This window comes from Ovis canadensis, chromosome 24 (assembly GCF_042477335.2).
Source record: "Ovis canadensis isolate MfBH-ARS-UI-01 breed Bighorn chromosome 24, ARS-UI_OviCan_v2, whole genome shotgun sequence".
Classification (NCBI taxonomy): Eukaryota; Metazoa; Chordata; class Mammalia; order Artiodactyla; family Bovidae; genus Ovis; species Ovis canadensis.
This window is the reverse complement of record NC_091268.1, coordinates 36,410,998-36,432,409: the sequence shown is the minus strand read 5'-3', so window position 1 is coordinate 36,432,409 and position 21,412 is coordinate 36,410,998. Positions and strand designations below refer to the sequence as shown.

Sequence of the window (21,412 nt, the reverse complement as noted above, 5' to 3'; positions counted from 1 at the left end):
CTGTGGGGCTGCAAAGAGTTGGACATGACTGAGAAAGACTTCTGATTAATTTACGTTTCTTAGACTCTTTTATAAAGGGAATGATGCAGTATTCCTCCCCTGCCCCTTTTGGGGGGGATGATTAGGCTTCTCTCCTTTGGAGAAACTGTGGTGTGCATGTACCACAATATGCGTATCCGTTCGTCTGCTGATGGATATTTGGGTTGCTTGCAGCTTCAGGTGATTATGAAATACGCTGCTCTGAATACTTGTGTTCAGGACCGTTTTGTGTGAACATATTTTCTCTTGGGTAAACACCTCAATGTGGGATTGCTAGGTCATATGCTGGGTGTATAGTCAACTTTTTAAAAAGTGCCAGAGTGATTGTATCATGTTATGTTTGTGATAGCAGTGTTTCAGAGTTCCCATTTCTCCACATTTACACATCTTGAGAGCTTTCTTTTTTTATAACGCACTTAGTGAGAATTTTATGTAACAAACTATTTTCTAGGTCGTGTATGAGAGGTGTGAAAAGCTGCGGCCCACCCTGTTCCGGCTGGCGAGTGACACCACCGACGACGATGAGGCACTCGGTACGGTCTTATTCTCTAGGCGTAGGCAGCGCACACCCCAGAGTGTAGGACCTGCCTGGGGCTCTCTGCCTGCCGTGGGGCTTCCTCTGTGCTGCTGACACAGAAACTCGATGGTGGCTTCCAAGTGTTCCAGTGGTTGCGCTTGGGGATGGCATTGATTGAGTTGATTCTTACAATTTTCAGAGAAATCTGGGCTTGAGCAAGAAATGAGCAGCAGGTCTACAAGCATAGAACAGGGTGGCGGTTTCCCATGTGAGCTGGGTGTGAAAGGGTAGAAGGAAGAGCCGCTCCCACTGGAGACTTGCAGAAAAACTGAGCCTCTGAGAGGTCTGAGAAGCAGCTGCGCCGGGCACCTCTGGGAGGTCTCACACCCAGAGTGCCTTCGTGGGCTGGGTTGGGGAGCCTCAGCGAGGTGGCCAGTGTGGAATGAAAGGCACGTGGGAGAACTGAAATCCTGGACACAACTATAGAAATGGCTGAAGCTTTTTATCTTATGGAAGATCTCAAAACACATAAAAGGGATTCTATCTCCGTGTCCTCTTCACCTTCCGATCACAATTACCAGCTCACAGTCAGTCTTGATCGTGTTTTACTTGTACTGCGCAGTCCCTCTGACCTCCCCCTCCCCACACTCCCGGTTCTGTTTTTAAGCAAATTCCAAACATTTCGGAGTAACCTATCAGTGTTCAGATTTCCTGGGCATTTTCTCTCTCTAATCATCTCTTGCTGACCCTTTTTTTTCTTTTTTAAAGTTTGTTATAAATCAGAACCAGAAAGGAAAACCATGCTTGGTATTTAAGTCTCTTATGGTGGCTAGCCTCCTGTTTTATTTTTTTTAATTTCATTCATGAAAAACGTGTCCTTTTTCTTGGTCTCACTTTTCTGATGGCATCTCCCCTGGTGGTTAATATTTCTCTGTTCCTGATATTTCTGAAATTCTTGATTTCTTATAAATTGAATCAGGAAGGTTGTTCAGATTCAGGTTCAAATGAGGGTGTGTCGGGGAGGAACAAGAATACATCATAGGTGATGTTACGAGGCCCATGGTATCTGGTTTTCTGGGGTTTTTTTAATGATATAATTATTCTAAGCCTGTTATTTTCTCTGGTTGCAGTGAAGTCAAAATGAATGAAATTTAAAACACCTTGCACATGCCAAATACAACATTCAACCTCTTGTTTGTTCACTTCCATTTAGTTTAAAAATTGACATTAAATTAATAGCTGTGTGGTTGCTGCTTTGTGGATGGCTTTAAAAAGACTGAGAATGTTGGTTGCTAAACGGGAGATTCTGATTTTTCTCTCGTTCTTCAGCGGAGATTCTCCAGGCAAATGACCTCCTCACCCAGGGAGTTCTGCTGTACAAACAGGTGATGGAGGGCCGTGTCACCTTTGGGAACACAGTGGCCAGCTCTGTGGAAGACATCCCTGTGTCCAGAGGTATGTGCAGAGAGCATCTTCCACTCCTTGTCGGGGGGCAGCCTGCAGATCCCGGGAAAGAACTGACTCCTCAGAACGTTCTGGGTTATGGTATAGAAATGAGAGCACACACTCTCTTTTCCCTTTCCCTTGAGAATTGGTTATATGTAGCCAGCCTCTGCCCCATGTGCCATCACGGATTGACTGCTGGGCAGCAGCTAGCTTTGTAAACAGAAGTGTGTGGCTATTCTGGTACCAGATTCAGATTGTGCCTCTTGTGAGTGCTTACTTAGGGGAGCTGTGCACCAAAGAAGATTGACCATCAGTGGTTCCTGGTGCCAGGCTAGCTAAATCAGAATCGGTCTAAAATAGTGCTTGAAATGCAGATTCTTAGACCTTTTTGGACCTAGATTACCTGGAGCTGGGCCCCAAATTTTTATCAAGCACTTGAGATGATTCTGATAAGCTGTGGTCAGAACCTCAACGGCCTCTGAGCTGGAGCAATCCGCTCTGCTGCTCTCCTGGTTGGATGGAGTGTAAGAGGATTCTGTGATGGCAGGGATGGGAAGGCAGTTCTTCTGGCTGCCTTGTATTTCAGATGCCACTCAAGGCTGTGAATCAAGCCAATCAACGGCAGTGGAAGGTTCTTCAGGGGTGTGCTAAGGGGGGACCGTGTGATGTCTTTTGATTGGGAGGAGGCCTGAGGGAAGTGGAGCTTTCACTCATATTTACTTTCCTATCTGTTTTCTAGTCTTTCAGAATCCAACAGGCTGCATGAAGAACTGCCCCCTGATTGACTTGGAGGACAGCGGGTCTGAGCAGGCTGGGGCTGTGACGCCGTCTTTACTGCATCAGGACCTGGCAGCCTTAGGTAAGGGTGGTGTCTCGGGGGAGCCGGCACAGAGCGGTCCTGACTCCCAGGGAGAGAGTAGGCCCATTCCCTTGGGGAGTGTGTGCCTGTGTTTAGAAAGAATCGGGTTATACTGGGAAATTCGGAGAGGTCTTCCTTGTCCCCAGTCTCAGATTTGCCAGGACGGAGTTGAATGAGTTCCGGTAATTTGCTTTGTCTAGGCTTTCCGAGGGCTCTAGAAAGGGTGGCATCGGTCTCCGGCTTGTATCAGGTAGTTACTGATGTGCACCTCCACTGTGTTCCTTCCTTGCAGGAATCAGTGATGCCCCAGTTCCCAGCAAGGTAAGGAGGCCCTTCCTGGGGGCTGGAGAGGAGAGGTGAGGTCCCTCAAACCTGCCTTCCTGAAGGCAGCACTGCCCCGGGGAGGGCAGAGGGTGACAGCATAGCCTGGTGGCTCTTGTGGACTCAGAGGTCCAAAGCCTTTTCTTTTCTTCCACTGTCTGGCTTGAACCCCTGAAGGGAGACGTGTTTTTGCTCTTCTATCCCTGCCCTCTTCCATTGTATCCAGACTCTTGCTTACTTACCAAAGGTCTGCTCAGGAGTCAGGCCCTCTTGCCCTTTCTCCACCTGCCCTAGGAAACGTGGTTAACCTGCTCTGTGGTGGCTTTGGGATCAGGAGAGCTGTGCCCTGGTGTGACCGCGGCTCTCATTCATACGCTGCCCTTACTTGAGCCATTCCTGGTTTGACAGGTTGCAGGTCAGAATTGCTGTCAGGAAAAGAAGAACCCCACCACCAGCACGCTGCCAGCTGGCGGTGCTCAGAGCCCTTCTACAGAAGGGAACTTGCTGGACCTCCTCTCCCCACAGCCACCTCCAGGATCTCGGTGAGTCTTGTGGGCAGGGAGCCGAGAAGAGTCGCTCCTGTGTGCAGTTGCTGGGCTGCCACTCTCCCTGAAGGGCTGCACTGCGTGCCGCCCCTTTACCTCCCCATCCACCCTGAGTCAGGAGAGCACACATTTTGGCCAGGACCTCTGGAAAGGGGTTTCAGGAGTAACATCAGTGGTAGCTGATGATGATGTTCTTGGTCTTTATAGGTTGGTTTTCTGTTTTCCTGATTTTACTGTAGTTTGCAGCAATGTTTATTCGCTAGAGAAATAGATTGTATAGAAAATCCTAAATACCATTCCCTAAAAACGAGGTTGAATGCTCCTTCTTTGCTTTTTTCCTGCACATATAGTAATATGTGGCTTGTTTTACACAGGTGAGGTTATAATTTACAGATTGTACTCTGCTGTGGGGTGTTTTTGTTTTTACTTTTTAAAAATAATTTTATTTTTGGCTGTGCTGGGTCTTCGTTGCTCCTCTGGTTTTTTTTCTAGCTGCGGTGCACGGGCTTCTTGTGGTGGCTTCTCTTATTGCAGAGCATGGGCCCTAGGCCGTGAAGGCAGGTAGATTCTTTACCACTGAGCCACGAGGGGAACCCCACTCTGGTTTTTTATATCACACATCTTTGATACATTTTCATCAGTTTATGTAAATTTGCCTCATTCTGATAGTTGAATAATATTCATATGGGCTTCCCTGGTGGCTCAGAGGTTAGAGTCTGCCTCCAATGTGGGAAACCCGGGTTCGATCCCTGGGTCGGGAAGATCCCCTGGAGAAGGAAATGGCAACTCACTCCAGTATTCTTGCCTGGAGAATCCCATGGACAGAGGAGCTTGGTAGGCTACAGTCCACCGGGTCACAAAGAGTCGGACACGACTGAGTGACTTCGCTTTCACGCTTTCATATACCTATAATGTATACTTAGTCATTGCCCTCTTGCGGATATTTACATAACTTCCAGTGTGGAGGCACCTGGAAAGTTTCTGTAGTACAGATTTATGTAAAGAGAGGTGCTCTAAGGTATGAATGTAAACACATTTTCATAGATCCTGTCCATTTGCCTCTGGCAAGGCTGGAGCACTTTGCCTTCCCCAGATGGCTCCCTGAGAGCCTGTGTGCCTGGTGAAGACCTCCAAACTGGGTGGAGATGGAGCTGTGCTGGGAGGTCATTCTTGTTTGTATCTAACGGATTTCTTCCTAGTTTGCTGTTTATCACCGCTTGACATTCTAATTTTGGTGGGTCACTTCTGTCTGGACTTAGGTTTTCCAAAAGTGTTTTTGATTTGTGTTCCAAAGGGACAAAATTATGAGGTATGAATGATGTGGCCGGTGTAACATGACTGCCTGACAACATTAATTAGTTTATTGGGTTCTTATTGTGTGCATGCAGATACACTTCATACACTTTCTCATTTAATTCTTGTTATAACCCTATGAGGTAAACATTAAGATGTCTCCATTTTGCAGATAAGAAAACTGAGGCATGGGTTAGATTACTTTTCTAAACTCATACACCCTGAAAATATGTACATACACACATATGCACACAGATTTACATTTATTTTTTCCCTTTTTCTTCAGAAAGTCTAATCAGATTCCCAGATTTCTCTACGGTTTTTTCCAGTCTTATTATTTCTTTGCAGGAATTATATTCCACAGAAAAGTATCCCCAAGGAAGTACCACCAGGTACCAAGTCCTCACCAGGTTGGTCCTGGGAGGCCGGCCCTTTGGCTCCTTCCCCATCTTCCCAGAACACTCCTCTGGCTCACGTGTTTGTCCCTTTGGAGTCTGTTAAGCCCAGTAAGTACAGTTTCACTCTTTTTTCCCTCTCTATTAGACACCCAGCTTTATCCACTCTGGATTGATAGGAGTGGCTCTTAAACTGGGGAAGGTACATGGGGGTTTATACTGTTTTATATCCTGCTTTATTTACTATTAAAAGCCATAGCAGCCCTTAATCTTCAGAATCTCGCCTGCAGGCAAAGGATAAGGCAGGTGGCGTCATGGTCTCTTTGCTGATATTTTTCTTAGTTTTCTGTCATGGGGTTGACTCTGAAGCATATTGGCAGGCAGAATTTAATTAGGGATCTTGAGTCCACATAGGGACATGATCTTCATTTGGAATTCAGGAAGGGAATGTTCAGTGTGACCTGAGATAAATAGGGAGAGCTGGAATTAGAAGGAAAGGAAGAATTTGACTGGTGAGCATCTTCCTCTAAGGATCCTCATTAAAGCAGGAAACATAGATATTAACCTCCCTTATTACAAAGGGAAGGAGACTGAAGGCCCAGCTAAGTAAGGTGACTCCCTGTGGTCAGCACCCTGATACATGAGCAGGAAACAGTGAACAACTCGTTGCAATAAATGGAGACCCATTTTTAAAACTTCCCTGATTATTTCATTAGGAAATATACTTAAAAGAGGAAATGCTGGGTGTAGACTTTTAAAATTTTGACCTTCACTACCAAGTTGCCTTCTAGAAAGGTTGCCTTTTGCCCATAACCTCACCACCATACCTCATGAATATTTTCAGTCTTTAATCTTTGGCAGTTTCATTGTTAAAGTATGTTTTTATAATGTGCATTTTGATAAGTGATATTTGGCATGAGATAATGATCTTCATTAAATTTTTTAAAAGATGTTTAGCCATTTGTCTACCACTTACTGAATTAGCCAATGATTTTCAAAAGTACTTTCTTGATATGTTAAATTCTCAAGTTTGGGTCTGTTTTACTTGCTGTTTTGAGTTGCAGTTTTGTCCATATCTGAGTATTTGTTCATGCAGATAGCCCTACTCCCCCTCCTTTTCTTATAGTTAGTCTCATGTATCTTTCTCCCCAAATTAACTTTGAAATTATTTCTTAGCTAAATTAGGACAATCCCTTTAGTGTTCCAATACTTGATTAATTTAGAAAGCTCTGCTATCTTTACTGCTTTGTCAAATTAAATATAAGGGATATGTATGTGTATATAGTCATACAAAGAGACCAGAAGGACAGAGGCCCAGATGTTTGCGGTGCTTATTTCTGGGGAGCAGTAAAGGTGTTTTCTGTTTCATCCTTTATGATATCCTGTATTTTTTGTTGTGTTCACACATTATTTTTTAATATTTATTTACTTGGCTCTTCTGGATCTTAGTTTTGGCATGTGGCATACAGGATCTTTTTTCTTCTGATTAAGTTGCACCATATGAGATCTAGATCTCTGACTAGGGACCGAACGCACACCTCCTGCACTGGGAGCATGGACTCTTGGCCACTGGACCACCAGGGAAGTCCCCATATGCTATTTTAATCATCCAATCATTTCTTGCTAAAAAAAAGTTATTTTCTGAATTTTTTATTAAATTTTTTTTAACTGGTAATGGATGGTTGGATGGTGGGGAGAGATCAGTTTGGAATGTCACAGGAGTCCCCTGGAGCTAATGAGGACTTGAGTTATGGTGGTGCAGAGGGTTGAGCCCAGGAGCTGTGCTGAGTGGAGAAGAGGAGGACTTGGTGACGGGTGCGTGTCTGTTTCAAGTGTGGCCGCTCTTCAGGGGAGTTTGTAGTAGCACTGATCCTCTTGGTTGGGTCCTTCTCTGCCAGGCAGCCTGCCGCCTCTTATCGTGTACGACCGGAATGGATTCAGAATTCTGCTCCACTTTTCTCAGACTGGAGCTCCCGGCCACCCAGAGGTGCAGGTGCTCCTGTTGACCATGATGAGCACGGCCACCCAGCCCGTCTGGGACATCATGTTTCAAGTGGCTGTGCCAAAGGTGAGTCAGCGGCTGGCCCGCTCCCTGGAATTCTTCAATAAAGGCTGTCATTTTTGAGCATCAGGTCCTTTGTGGGGACATTATCTATGAGATGGAAAGGTCATAATCTTCACTTAAAGTAGATTAAGATAAAACGGGAATTTTGTTGGCTCAGTTAACTGGGGATTCCTGAATGTGTGCCTTCACAGATGGCTGGATTCGGGTAGGTTCGTATACAGTTCCTTAAGGGCCTGCCGCTTTCCCTCTCTTGACTTTGTTTTTCCCTTCTGGAGCCTGTTCTCTCACGGACAGTCTCCACAAAGCAGGAAATGGCCGCCAGCAGCTCCAGAGTTACATGGGCCTTAACTCTTTTTATCTCAGAATAAACTGGCATGAGGCATTGTATATGTTACTGGTATACCTCAGGCCAGTAATTCGTGTTCAGGGATGTGAGGTACTCTGGCCAAGTAGGACATTACATCCCTTTCTCAAGGGAAGTCAGTCCCCACAGGTTAACAGCCAGACTAGAATCACAAGAAATGGGCAAGGGCCCTGTCCTGAAAGGAAGGATTCAAGGCAAAAATAAAAGGGTGCATTTTCTATTTTTTTTTTAAGGTTTATTTGTTTTTAGTTTATTATTATTTTGTAATTTATTTATGGCTGCACTGGGTCTTTGTTGCTCCATGCGGGCCTTCTCCAGTTGTGGCAAGTGGGGACTATTTTTTTTTAACTTTTTATTTTGTTTTGGGGTATAGCTGCGTAACAATGTTGTGACAGTTTCAGGTGAACAGCGAAGGGGCTCAGCCATACATATGCATGTATCCATTCTCCTCTAAACGGCCCTTCCATCCAGGCTGGCAGGGTGCACTCTCCAGCTGCAGTGTTTGGGCTTCTTGTTACTGTGGCTTCTCTTGTTGGGGAGCTGGGGCTTAGCAGCTGTGGCACGCGGGCTTAGTTGTTCCCTGCGTTGGCACTGCAATGGCAGGTGGCTTCTTTACCACTCGGCCACCAGGGACGCCCCAAACCATGCACTTTCTAACACTGATGGCAATTTTGTAGGGCATGGACTCTCATTACCTCTATCTTACAAATTATCAGTCCAGGGTTCAGAAAGGTTAAATATTTTGCCCAGAGTCACGGAGCTAGTGAGAGGCAGTTAGAATTCAGTGCAGGATGTGCTTTCTTTCTTCATGTTCTGCCTCTCAGAAGCTGACCTTTGACCACACAACTACAGATACACTTTGTGTATGGGTGGGGTGGGAGGGACTTCCATATTCTTTCAGCCATTGGTGGGGTGGAGGCCAAGCTCTCCTGTTCACCAGATCTCCCTCATTAAAGCTGTAGTTTGTTAGGAATGAGTTATATGTTGGATTTGTTCCCCCAATAGTCAATGAGAGTGAAACTGCAGCCGGCGTCCAGCTCTAAGCTTCCTGCTTTCAGTCCTTTGACGCCTCCAGCTGTGATCTCTCAGATGCTGCTGCTGGACAATCCACACAAAGTACGTTCTGGTACCGGTGCTAGCAGGGAAATGGGGGCCCTTGAACTCCAGGGAGGCAGCCTGGCAGGTGAAGAGAACTGTATTGAGGTCTTAGTTTGTTTGGGATGCTGGTGGAATGTCCCTTGCTGGAGTCTGTTTTCCTCTGGGGCTGATTGGAAGATCTGTGTCCAGCTTGTCATAGCTGTGGACCAAGGGAGTGGTCCATACACTCTCTAGCTCCATGGAATCCTCTGGAAAGGTGAGGCCAGCCTGTCGTCTTAGCTGGACTCCACCTCAGGGCTGCTAAAGTGTGGGAAGACACCCAGGGTGTCTTCCTGGCTCCCCTCGTGTTTGTAGTCCCAGAGGGTCGAGGCCAGGGTATGCCTCACTTGGGTGGCGTTAACATATGCATACTGTTACTTGGTGACTACTGGGTGGGTAAAGGCTTTGACTCTGGGCCCATCTCTCTGTCACTCCCCACTAATTTAAGGTCTTTTATCTTTGCCCAGGAGCCCATCCGGTTACGGTATAAGCTGACATTCAACCAGGGTGGACAGCCTTTCAGCGAAGTAGGAGAAGTGAAAGACTTTCCCGACCTGGCAGTCTTGGGTGCAGCCTGACTCCTCCCAGGACAGATCCTGCCATTCAAGCTTAGGCCAATGTTCCTTTGCTGTCTAGATAGGACTGTTCATGGTGATTTAGTGCAGAGTGCCAAGAGTTCTGTCCTGACATCAGGCTCTGGATGCCAGCCTCTGACTTATTCTGCAGGTGTGTGTGTGTGTGTGTGTGTGTGTGTGTGTTTGTAGGGGGAGGGATGAAGGCAGTGTGGGAAATGCTAAAACATTTCTGATAACCATCTGCTACGGTCATGTCTGGTTTTGCATGTTGGTAGACACTGATGTCCCTGCCTCAGGTTGGAGGTTTTATAAGCCAAAGTTGTCACTGTTGTTTTCCATGTATTATTACCTTTTCATTCATCCACTCTGTGCCTTGTCAGCCTCTGAAAGTCTTGGTTGCTCCCAGGCTGCTGTTCTCAGGGACGCGTAAGGGACCTGGTTGGTTCTTGGGGCAGAGTGTCTTCTGGGATGCTCTCTTCCAAGAGGGACCTCGTCTCCACTTCCATTAGCAAATGCTGCTTGCATGTGTCCAGGAAGATCTTCTGAATGGGATGCTTGTTGCACTGTGTCCTAGGCGAGGGGTTGCCACTGGACCAGAGGACCGCGCTTGGTGGGCCAGTCATGTCCTTTACCACTGTGCCTTAGAATCGCCCATAGATGGACCCTTCAGGGCAGAGGGGAAAGCAGATCCCAGGCCTTCTTCAGGCCTCAGGTTCCATGGGCTGGGCAGCCTGTCTGGACCCTTCCTCAGGACCCTCATCTCCATCCTTCTCCTCTTTCTCTGCAACCATTTACCCGGAACTCTTTGATGGTGGCACCATGCCAGTCGTTGTAAGTCATAACTGACAGGTTCACCCTGGCCTGTTGACTTCACAATCCACGGTGAAGAACTGTGATGCAGATGAGATACGAAAAGAGTTTAGCAGTGATTCAAGTGGTGACTAAATCTAGAAAGTTGTTATCGAATAAATACCTGTGTAACAAATACACGTTGTGGAGTTTTGAGTAAGTAGGAGATGCAGTGCCCGTTGCACCCGGAGATGATAGGCCTGAAGGGATCGCTCGTCTTGAAGTGAGGAAGACTTCCTGAGGAATGTGGAGCCTTAAGAACTGCTTCAGGGAAGAGAAGCCCTGAAGATCTGAATGAAGCTGAAAGAGATGGATTTTTGTTACAGTCATGGTGTGAAGGGAAAATTGCAGGCTTGCTATCAGTTACTCCTTAGCACCTACTAGGTGCTAGGCATTTGTGCATGTTTTCCAAGTCCTGCTTGGCCTGATGAGTGAAGAGAGCTCAGCCTGGCTGAGGTGGCCTGATGTAGGATATATGCTCACCTCTCTGGGCAGGAGTCCACCTCAGAAATTGCATGGTTTTGGGGGGCTCTTTGTCACAAAATCGGGTACTTTGTAGTCTGATCTTTTACTTCCTGCATATAACTGAAAATCTGCCCAGACTATGTTGTGGATGGGAGCTGTAAAAAAAAAAAAAAGGTATGCTTGATGTGAAAACTCAAAACAGGTAAGTGATGGGGTGATTTCTTCATTTGTCATAACTCATAAGATTCATTTGACTCTAAAGTCTTGTGTTCAGATATTCTTTAGAGCCTTTATAGGCTCAAGTTTATTTTCATAAAGTCTTCTAGAGTGCCTATTGTAAAGACGATGCCTGGCTATGAAGAACTTCCATCCAAAATGGGTAAATGTAACTGACGCATGAAAAGACCTTTATCCCATAGTTAAAAGGTAGAGTCTGTGTGTGTGAACATACATCTGTTGTCTAGGAGACAGCTTGCCAGTGGTTCTCTGCTTGGGGAGAGTTGGACAGGGCATGGAGGTGGGGGATGGGTGTCCTGAAAGTGGCCAGCAGTGCCTTCTAATTCTAAGTTCAGTGACCACTTAAGACATAGCCCTTATCCTTTATTCACTCAAGTAGTAATCGACTATCTGCTGTGAGCCAGCCACATTGTAGGCGCTGCAGACAAAGCAGTGATAGAAGGCCCCTGCCCTTGTGGGTCTTCTGTTCTGGTGGGAGATCCATCATGTGTCTGGTGGAGGTTTGGCACTGATCCTACATTTCCCCTCTCCTGAATGCCTGCTCCAGGATCCTGCTCATCCCTGTCTCTCAGCCTACCTCTGACTGTTCCTTTTTTTCTTTCCTTTAAATGTGTTTCCAGAGGATTTAGTCCTGAAGGCTTTTCTAAGCGTTCTGGGCAGTTCACCACTAGGTGGGTGGTAGACTTCTTGCTGACCTCAGGTCCGTATTTCAAGCTGCATAGAGGATGTCTTTATCTGGAGGTTCCCACTGTTGGCTCCAAGTATGTAAAATGGAACACAGCTGCCTCCCTCTCTTTCTCTCTGTTCATTTATTTGAAAGCACCTTTCTAAGCCTTCATGGATCCTTGATTCCTGCTGCATCTCCATTCCTTCAGTACTGTTTTCTCATCTAGTCTATTTCTTTTTTAAAAAATTTGGCCACACCATACAGCATGCAGGATCTTAGTTCCCTGACCAGGGATCGAACCAGTGCCCAGTGCATTGGAGGGTAAAGTCTTAACCACTGTACCATCAGTCTGTTTCTAAATAGCACCACATTTTGGCCTCCCTGCTGCATTGTCACTGCCTTGGTTTAGCTTTTTTTTTTTTTTTTGGACAGTGCAGTAGGCTGCCTCTCAGTTCTCCTCTGAGCCATTATACATTATAGTTGGCCACCATCAGATTTCTGATCTGGGTACCTGATCCCTGCTGAAAAATTCCAAATGGGTCATTAATGCTCTAAAAGTGTACGCAGCTGAATTCAGGTTGCTTGCTTGGAGCATTGAGTGCCCTCTAACTGTGTGCTCCCTACCCTTCTGGCATCTGTCAAGAATAGAGCACACTTTGCCAGAGCCACAAGAAAGTCCCTTCATAATGCCATGTTTTCTCATAATCTCTGGCTACCACCTGCAGTTAACTCCTTTTATCTCCAGTGAATTTTGGGCTAAAATGCTGCTCCATCTGCAAGCCACTCTGGGAGGGTAGATAGGCTGTGGAGATAGTAAAGGTTGAAAGAAGGATAAAAAACTTAAGACCAAACACATGAATACTACTCATTAAAAATTAGATAGTGTAGATTGAGAGATCAAACATGAAAGGTTGAAAGCAAAGGTGATATTCTCATACAAATAGTGTTTACTAAAGTGTTTGTAAATCACAAATTCTTTAAATATATCTAATACAGAAGATGCTTACTCAATCCCAAAATATAAAATTCCATCAACTAGTTTGTTTGGTTTTTACACTAAGAGCATGCACAATAGGGCGCTGCCCATGGTTTGTTTTGTGTTTTTTTAAGGTAACCCCTGACCTCTCACTGGGAAGAAGTGGAGTCAAGTAGATGAAGTAGGGTGAGCCCGAAGTCCAGAGAGTGCCACACGTTTAATTTCAGCTGGCATGAAAAACTCCAGGCCTTTCTGCCCCTTGCCCAGTGCATTCCCAGGTATACCCTGTTCCCTCTGAGAAAGCTTGCATCTAAAAATATGTAAACATTCTGCTTCTTTGACTTTTATTTTTAAATACATTATTCCATGGCTAGAGGTAATACTTTTTATACTGTTGAAAATACATACATACATTACAAAATATATACATGTTGAAAATACATACATATATGCTGCATGGTGGCGTGCTGCAGTCCATGGAGTCACAGAGAATCAGACACAACTGTGACTGAACTAAACTCAGGGGTAATACTATTATTTTAGAAGTTGAAAAACCTACCACAGTGTTACAGGCTCCAGATAACATAGGTTTTTAAAGTCTGAGGTTTTCTGAAGCCCCAGCAGTTTAAAGTAATTAATCAACCCTTAGTCGTAATTCTATTCTTCAGCTTCAGATACTGCTTCTAGCCATGTGACCTGGGACAAGTAATTTGTCCTCTTCCCCTTCCTTGCTTGTAAAGAACACAACAGGATTGTTTTGAGAAGTGAGTTATATATGAAGTGACTCCAGTCCTTCATAGTAATAAGCTAAGACTCATTTCAATTACTGTATGTTTGTCCATCTGGTTTCCAGTACATGAACTGACTTGACTTACCCATAACTTTTTTTTTTTTTGCTGCACCGTGGTCTGCGGGATCTTAGTTCCCTAACCAAGGATTGAACCTGTGCTTCCTGCAGTGTAAGCTTGGAGTCTCAACCACTGGGCTGCCAGTGAAGTTCCCATAACTGAAATTTACCTCATGAGATAAATGTAAGCAAATATTTAAAATTTTGGCAGGGTTCAAATTAATACTGAGATGCAATAAATATCAAGGATAGATAAAAATATTGGAAACCACACACCTAAATCTGGCCAAAAGCAGAAAGCCATAACAATATACTCGGAAACTAATGAACACACTTCCTATACTTAAATTTTGTAAACAGGCTATGTAATTCTAAAGTTTACAACCCTGAGACTCAAAGAACAAAGTTATGGTTACGGGGTAATCATCATGATTGCAGGCAGGGGTATGGGGGAAGGGATAGTTAGGGAGTTTAGGATGGACTTGTACACACTGTTAAGAAAAATTCCTTGAACTGTGCCTCATAAATTGTGCATGTTTCAATAAAAATTTCAAAAATTAGGGAAAATTAAAAATTTTAATCCTGTCTCCAAAATCTGAAACAGATAACTGTTATTAGTTTATTCTTGTTTTTTGAGTGCATAACCAAAGTACTAACTTTAAAGCTAGTGGCATACACTCTGTATGAAAGAATACACTCTGTAGAGCCTTTGGGAATGCACTTAGCCACGTTAATGACGCAAATGGACTATTTGATCATCTGAGTAGATGAAGAAATGGCATTTTCTCTCATTCATTGTTTATTCCTAATAGAATCAAAGTACTAGCTATTGCTAGTAGAATCAAAGTACTAGCATCATGTTTAATAAGGAAATAACTACAGTGGCTTAAACACAGAGGCTTGTTTTCTTATTGAGGGCTTCCCTGGTGGTCCTGTGGTTAAGAATCATCCTTGCAAAGTAGGAAAACCAGATTGATCCCTGGTCTAGGAGGATCCCACATGCCCTGCAGCAGCTAAGCCAGTGAGCTGCAACCCACATGCTGAGGGACTGTTGCTAAGCTAAGAGCCAGGATATGTAGGAGTTTCTGCTGCAAAAACAAAAACACCCCTCCCCTCCATGTCATCAAGAGATTACTTCTAATCACAAAAGCAGACATCTCAAGTTAATGATTTTAGTGCTTTTCTATGTATGGGAAAGGTGCCAGAGTCTGGACTCTGAAATAATTCCTGATACACATCTTAAGTATCGAGGACCAATATCCTGTGTTTTTTTTTATTTTTGCAACTCAGAATTCCCCTCAGGGTACACCATAGAGGCAGCTGCAATGGTTGATGGCTTTATCACTGCAACATCATTTGTTTATGGAAGTGGCAAGTGACAGCCTTAGTCCACAGTGGTATAAGCATCACAAAGTCATTAGGGACCTAAGCTCCAACCAGTGCTAAGTCTCCACCCAAGGATGTACTCAACATTATGTTACGAGCTTTAGCTGCTGAAGTTCTAGGCAACAGAAAGGGAGTGGGGGGAGGAAGGAATAAAGGAAAACTGCCGAGTTCTTAAGGTTTCCTGGAAGTTTTATGTGATATTTTAATTCACATCCTATTGGTTATTTAGTAACATGGGCACACCTAGGCCACACCTAGGTGCAATTTATTTTAATTCTCAATGTTATCTTTTCAGAATTCAACAACAGAAGGTGGAAAGTCTTCCCACCAGCCCTTCTAAGAGATACTAGTTCCTTGGAGATATTCTAGACATTTTAAAGCAAATGAACAGTCCATACTTCCCTTTTTTGTTGTTTAATGTAACTTGATGGCAAAAGGAGAAGCGGGTGGCAGAGGATGAGATGGTTAGATAGCATCACTGACTCAAGGGACATGAATTTGAGCAAACTCTGGGAGATAGTGGAGGACAGAGCTAGTAAACAATAGATGACTTGGTGATAATGCCATTATCAGTATGAACTGAACAGAAAAAAAGAATAGCCCCCGCTCGCCTCTCTGACAGCAGATGGTATCAATCACATGTTGAAAGCGCTTTGTATTAAGACTGGCACGTGAACTTCCTGATGACTTCCATGAACCTCCAGCCTCTCCCTTCCACTGACCCCATTCCTGTGGGCAACAGAGGTTGAGATGGTTGGATGACATCACTGACTCAACGGACATGAGTCTGAGCAAACTCCGGGAGATAGTGAAGGACAGGAAGCCTGGTATGCTGCAGCCCATGGGGTTGCAAATAGACGCGACTGAACAACAGACAGCAACAAAGACTGCTGAAGTCTTCCCTGCAGCTCTCCCTTGCATGGGAGAGAGAAACAAGGATGGGTTTTGGAGTCAGGTTCAGTTTCTAGTTTCTTGCCATCTTGGGCAAGTTACTTAACAACTAGGCCTCAGTTTTTATATTCTAAATGTTAAAAATGTACTTCATAGTTTTTGGTGAGTATTTAATAGCAAAATACGAGACCTGATAGGTACCCTTTATATGTGTGTATGTGTGCTCAGTCGAATCTGACTGACTCTTTGCAACCCCATGTACTGTACCTGCTAGGGTCCTCTGTCCGTGGAATTTTCCAGTCAAAAATACTGGAGCAGGTTGCCATTTCCTACTCCCAAGGGATCTTCCCGACCCAGGGATCAAACTGGAGCCTCTAGTGCCTCCTGCATTTCACCTCAAATCGCCTCATCTAAGATTTCTCCTTTTTTAATTTACTGCCTTAACTTGTGGTTACTTCCATTTTGTCACTATATTCATTTCAAAACCTCCCCTGCTCTTATGGAAACCAATGAAATTTTGCTAAGGATACTAATAACCTAATATTTGCAGAGATAGCAAAAAAAGATTGCATTTAATAAAAGCTGACCATCTCTATATCAAGATTATCAGCTGCAGGAAATCGAAAAAACTCAAAGTAACAGCGGCTTAAGCAATATTTAGATCTATTAGCTTCCCGACACCCTTGAACAAGGTTGGATGACTCAACAGAAATGTATTGTCTGGCGGTTCTGGAGGCTAGAAGTCTAAAATGAGGACCATGCTCTTTCTGAAACCAGTAGGAGAACCCTGGGGGTCTGTGGCAGTCTGGCCTTCCCTAGCTTGTAGCTGCATCACTGCGGTCTCTGCCTTCGCTGTCACTGTTCTCCCTGTGTGTGTCTCCCACGACCGTCCTGTAAGGATGCCGGTCTTACTGGATTAAGGACTCACCCTACTTCAGTATGATCTCATCCTAACCTGTTACATCTGCAGTGATGCCACTGCCAATTAAAGTCACATTCAGAAGGACTAGTGCTTAGGATTTGTACCTCCCTGGGGGGGTGGGGTTTGGGGGGAGACACAGTTCAATCCATACGACTTGCAAATTCAAGAACCGCAAAGGTAGTGGACCTAGGACTGGTGTGCAGTCCATGGTCAGGTCCCTGCTGCTGCTGAGTCACTTCAGTCGTGTCCGACTCTGCCACTCCAAGACGGCAACCCACCAGGCTCCCCCATCCCTGGGATTCCCCAGGCAAGAACACGAGTGGGTTGCCATTTCCTTCTCCAGTGCGTGAAAGTGACAAGTGAAAGTGAAGTTGCTCAGTCATGTCCGACTCAGTGACCCCGTGGACTGCAGGCTACTCCTCCGTCCATGGGACTCTCCAGGCAAGAGTACTGGAGTGGGGTGCCATTGCCTTCTCCGGGTCAGGTACCTAGATGTCTTCAATCTTGTCCTGCCATGAGTGACTTCGTTCCTAAGAACGCTCAGTGAGCCTCAAGATAGGTCAATAGAAGTTACCCAATCTGAGTAACAGAAAAAACAAGAAAGATATAAAGCTACAGAGATCTGTGAGACACAATTAGGTGTATGGTGACCAAATACACACCAACATATACATAATGGGAGTCCCCAAAGGACAAGTGGAAAAAAGGGGCAGAAAAGAAGTTGGTTGAAGAAATAATATCCAAAGCCTTCCCAAATTTGCTGAAAAACATTAATCTACACATCCATAAAACTCAACAAGCTTCATGTAGCATAAAGTCAAAGAAACCCAGACCTAGACACATTGCAGCCAAATTTAAAAGCCAAAGATAAAATTGTGAAAGCCTTTAGAGAAAAATGACTTACCACATACAATAAGCTCATAATAGATTAAGAGCTGACTTCTCACTGGAAACAATAGAGAAGGCAGTGGGATGACATTCAATGGTCTGAGTAGGAAAGAATTCTCTATCCAGCATTACTGTCTTTCAAAAATGAAGGTATAATAAAGATATCCCCAACTAAAGGCAGATAATTTGATGCAAGCAGATATGTCTTGTGAGAAAAAGCTTTCTTAAAGTTATTCAAGTTGCAGTGAAGTGAACAATAAGTCTACATGAAGAAGCAAAAAATACTGGTGAAGGTACTTTTAATTAAAAGACAATTGCACAAAACAATAAGAAATGTCATGTTTATAACAAAGAAACATACTATCTATGATAACAGGAGCTCAACAGAGAGGGCAGGGAGTAGAACTATACTGAAGCAGGGTGGTGGTGGTTCATGTTGCTCACTAAGTCATGTCCAACTCTGTGACCCCATGAACTGTGGAAAAGACAAATATTGCCAAAGTCAAGAAATAAAGAGGGGCAATTACTACCAATTCTACAGAAGTTAAAAAGGATTATAAGGGAATGTTATAATTTTTTGCCAACAAATTTCACAGATTAGATGAAATGGACAAATTTGTAGAATTTCTCAACATACCAACGGATTTAAGAAGAAACAAAATAGTAATAATCTTAATCTATAATAAGTAAAGAAGTTCTTAATAGATCTATAACAAGTAAAGAAGTTGAATTAATAATTCAAAATCTTCGCACAAAGAAAAGTCCAGGCCTAGATGGCTTCACTTTGAATTCTGTCAGCTATTTAAAGAAGAGACGTTACAATCTTTACAAACTCAGAAAATGGAGAAGGAAGGATCACATCCCAGACCGTTCTATGAGACCAGTGATATCCTTAAGCCAAAATTAGACAAAGATCACAAAACGATATTACAGGCCAATTTCCCCCATGAACATAGACATGAAAATCCTCAACAAAATATTAGCAAAGCAAATCTGGTAACATATAAAACAGTAATACCCCATGACTAAGTAGAATTTATCCCAGGAATGCAAGATTGGTTTACCATCCAAAAAACTACTGCTGTATAGTTATACATCATATGAATAAAACAAAACCACACAATTTATAAAATACAATATTTTAACATACTGATAAAAGATAGGAACAGAACGAAACTTCCTCGACTTAAAAAAAAGGGCAACTATGAAAAATGTACAACTAGCATTGTACTTCATGGTTAAAGACTGGATGCTAAAGACAGATCCTTAGAAGGATGTCTGTTGCCACTTCTATTCAACACTGCACTGAAGATTCTAACCAGCACATTTAGTAGTTGGAAAAAAGAAAGACATCCAACCTTGAGAGGAAAAAGGAAGATTTTTCATTTTTTCATGATTCTGTATGTAGACAAATCACACACACACACAGAAAGACAAAAGAAAAGACAGTGCTAAGTCATGTCTGACTCGAGACCCTGTGGACTGTAGCCTGCCAGGCTCCTCTGTCCATGGAATTCTCCAGGCAAGAATACTGCAGTGGGTTGCCATTTCCTTCTCCAGAGGATCTTCCCAATTCAAGAATCGAACTCAGTTCTCCAGCATACATATTGACACACACATACAGACACACAAACTAGAACTGAATTTAGATGTTCAAGAGGTACAAGAGAATCATACAAAGATCAAGTGTGTTTCTAACACAAGAAACAATATGAAAATCAAATTAAGAAAATTTCATTCACGATAGTATTAAAATGAATACTTTGGAATACATTTAGCAAAAGAAGTAGAAGACATTTACAATGTACAATGTTTGACTACTACTGTTCTTACTAGGGGACAGCTGTAATGTGGAGACATTTTTGGTTGTCACAGTTTGGGGGAGGGGATGCTATTGGCATCTAGTGAGTAAAGGCCAGGAATGCAGTTAAACATTTTACAATGCATCGGACAGCCCTCCACAACAAAAATTATCTGGTGCCAAATGTCAATAGCACCAAGGTTGGAAATTCTGCTCTAAATAAATGGAGAGGCATTTCATGTTCATGGATTTGAAGACTCAACCCTGTCAAGATGCCAGTTCTCAAATGGATCTATAAATTCAATATGATCTCTATTCCAGCAACTTCTGCAGTAGAAATTGATAAGCTGACTATAAGTTTATATGGAAATGCAAAGGGTATGGAGTAGCAAAACAATTTTTTAAAAGAATAAAATGAGAGGACTTACATTACCAGATTTCAAAACTTACTGTAAACTATAGAATCAAGACAGTTTGGTATTGGTGCAAGAATAGGAGTATAGATGATGGAACAGAATTAAAGTGCAGAAACCCTTATATTTATGTCATTTGATTTTGACGAAGATCTAAAGGCATTTCAGAAGAGAAAGAAAAGTCTGTTCAACAAATGGTCCTGAGAGAGTTGGAGTTGTATCTGTGTGTCAGTCACTCAGTTGTGTCCAACTCTTCGCGAACCTGTGGACTATAGCCCGCCAGGCTCCTCTGTCCATGGGATTTTCCAGGCAAGAATACTGGAGTGGATTGCCATTTCCTTCTCCAGGGGATCTTCCCAACCCAGGGATCAAACCTGGGTCTCCTGCATTGCAGGCAGGGAGAATTGTATATCTGCATGCAAAAAAAAAAAAAAAGAAAAAAGAAAAGAAAAAAGAACTTAGACCTTTACCTCATATCATACACAAAAAATGAATTCAAACTGGATCATAGATCTAAACGTAAGAGCTAAAATGTTTAAACTTCTAGAGAAAAATATAAAAGTTTATGATTTCTGGTTAAGTGAAGATTTCTTACATATAATATCAAAAGTATAATTCATAAAATAGAAAAAGATAATGGAATTTATCAAAATTAAAAACGTATGCCCCTCAAAAGACATCGTTAAGAAAACAAAAAGACAAGCTATAGATTGAGAAAAAATATTTGCAAACCACAGCTCTAATTCAGGAATTACATACAGAATACATAAATAGCTTTGCAGTTCAATAATATGAAGACAGACCTTCCCCAGTGGCTCAGAGGTAAAGAATCTGCCTACAGTGCAGGAGACTCAGGAAGACAGGTTTCAATCCCCCGGTTGGGAAGACCTCCTGGAGGAGGACATGGCAATCCCTCCAGTAGTCTTGCCGGGAAAAGCCCACGGACAGAGGAGCCTGGCAGGCTACTGTCCATTGGGTCACACACAGTCGGACACGACTGAAGCGACTGAGGATGCACGAAATATGAAGATGCTGCTACTGCTGCTGCCAAGTCACTTCAGTCATGTCTGACTCTGTGTGACCCCATAGATGGCAGCCCACCAGGCTCCCCTGACCCTGGGATTCTCCAGGCAAGAACAGTGGAGTGGGTTGCCATTTCCTTCTCCAATGCATGAAAGTGAAAAGTGAAAGTGAAGTCACTCAGTCGTGTCCGACTCTTAGTGACCCTATGGACTGCAGCCTACCAGGCTCCTCTGTCCATGGGATTTTCCAGGCAAGAATACTAGAGTAGGGTGCCATTGCCTTCTCTGAATATGAAGATAAGCAATGCCAATTGAAAATGGGCAAAAATTTTGAAAAGATAGTTCACCAAAGAGGAGGTAAGAACCGCTAATAAGCACATGAAAATGTGTTCAATATCATTAGCTGTTAGGGAAATGCAAATTAAGGCAACAATGACTTACTACTACATACCAAATGGAACTGGAACACTCATACCTCATTGACTGTAATGT

General features: G+C 43.6%; 1 protein-coding gene across 1 annotated transcript in view; it reads left to right on the top strand.

Moving 5' to 3' along the window:
• Nucleotides 1–10,541, top strand: part of GGA2 (golgi associated, gamma adaptin ear containing, ARF binding protein 2) — a 28,505-nt gene extending 17,964 nt beyond the window's left edge. The window contains exons 9-17 of the mRNA XM_069570352.1: nt 491–572; nt 1,886–2,011; nt 2,742–2,861; nt 3,154–3,182; nt 3,591–3,724; nt 5,369–5,526; nt 7,314–7,483; nt 8,850–8,960; nt 9,449–10,541. Coding sequence (XP_069426453.1) covers nt 491–572; nt 1,886–2,011; nt 2,742–2,861; nt 3,154–3,182; nt 3,591–3,724; nt 5,369–5,526; nt 7,314–7,483; nt 8,850–8,960; nt 9,449–9,559 — 1,041 coding nt within the window. The 3' untranslated portion in view covers nt 9,560–10,541. The remainder of the gene's footprint in view (nt 1–490; nt 573–1,885; nt 2,012–2,741; nt 2,862–3,153; nt 3,183–3,590; nt 3,725–5,368; nt 5,527–7,313; nt 7,484–8,849; nt 8,961–9,448) is intronic.
• The last annotated feature ends 10,871 nt before the right edge of the window (nt 10,542–21,412 follow it).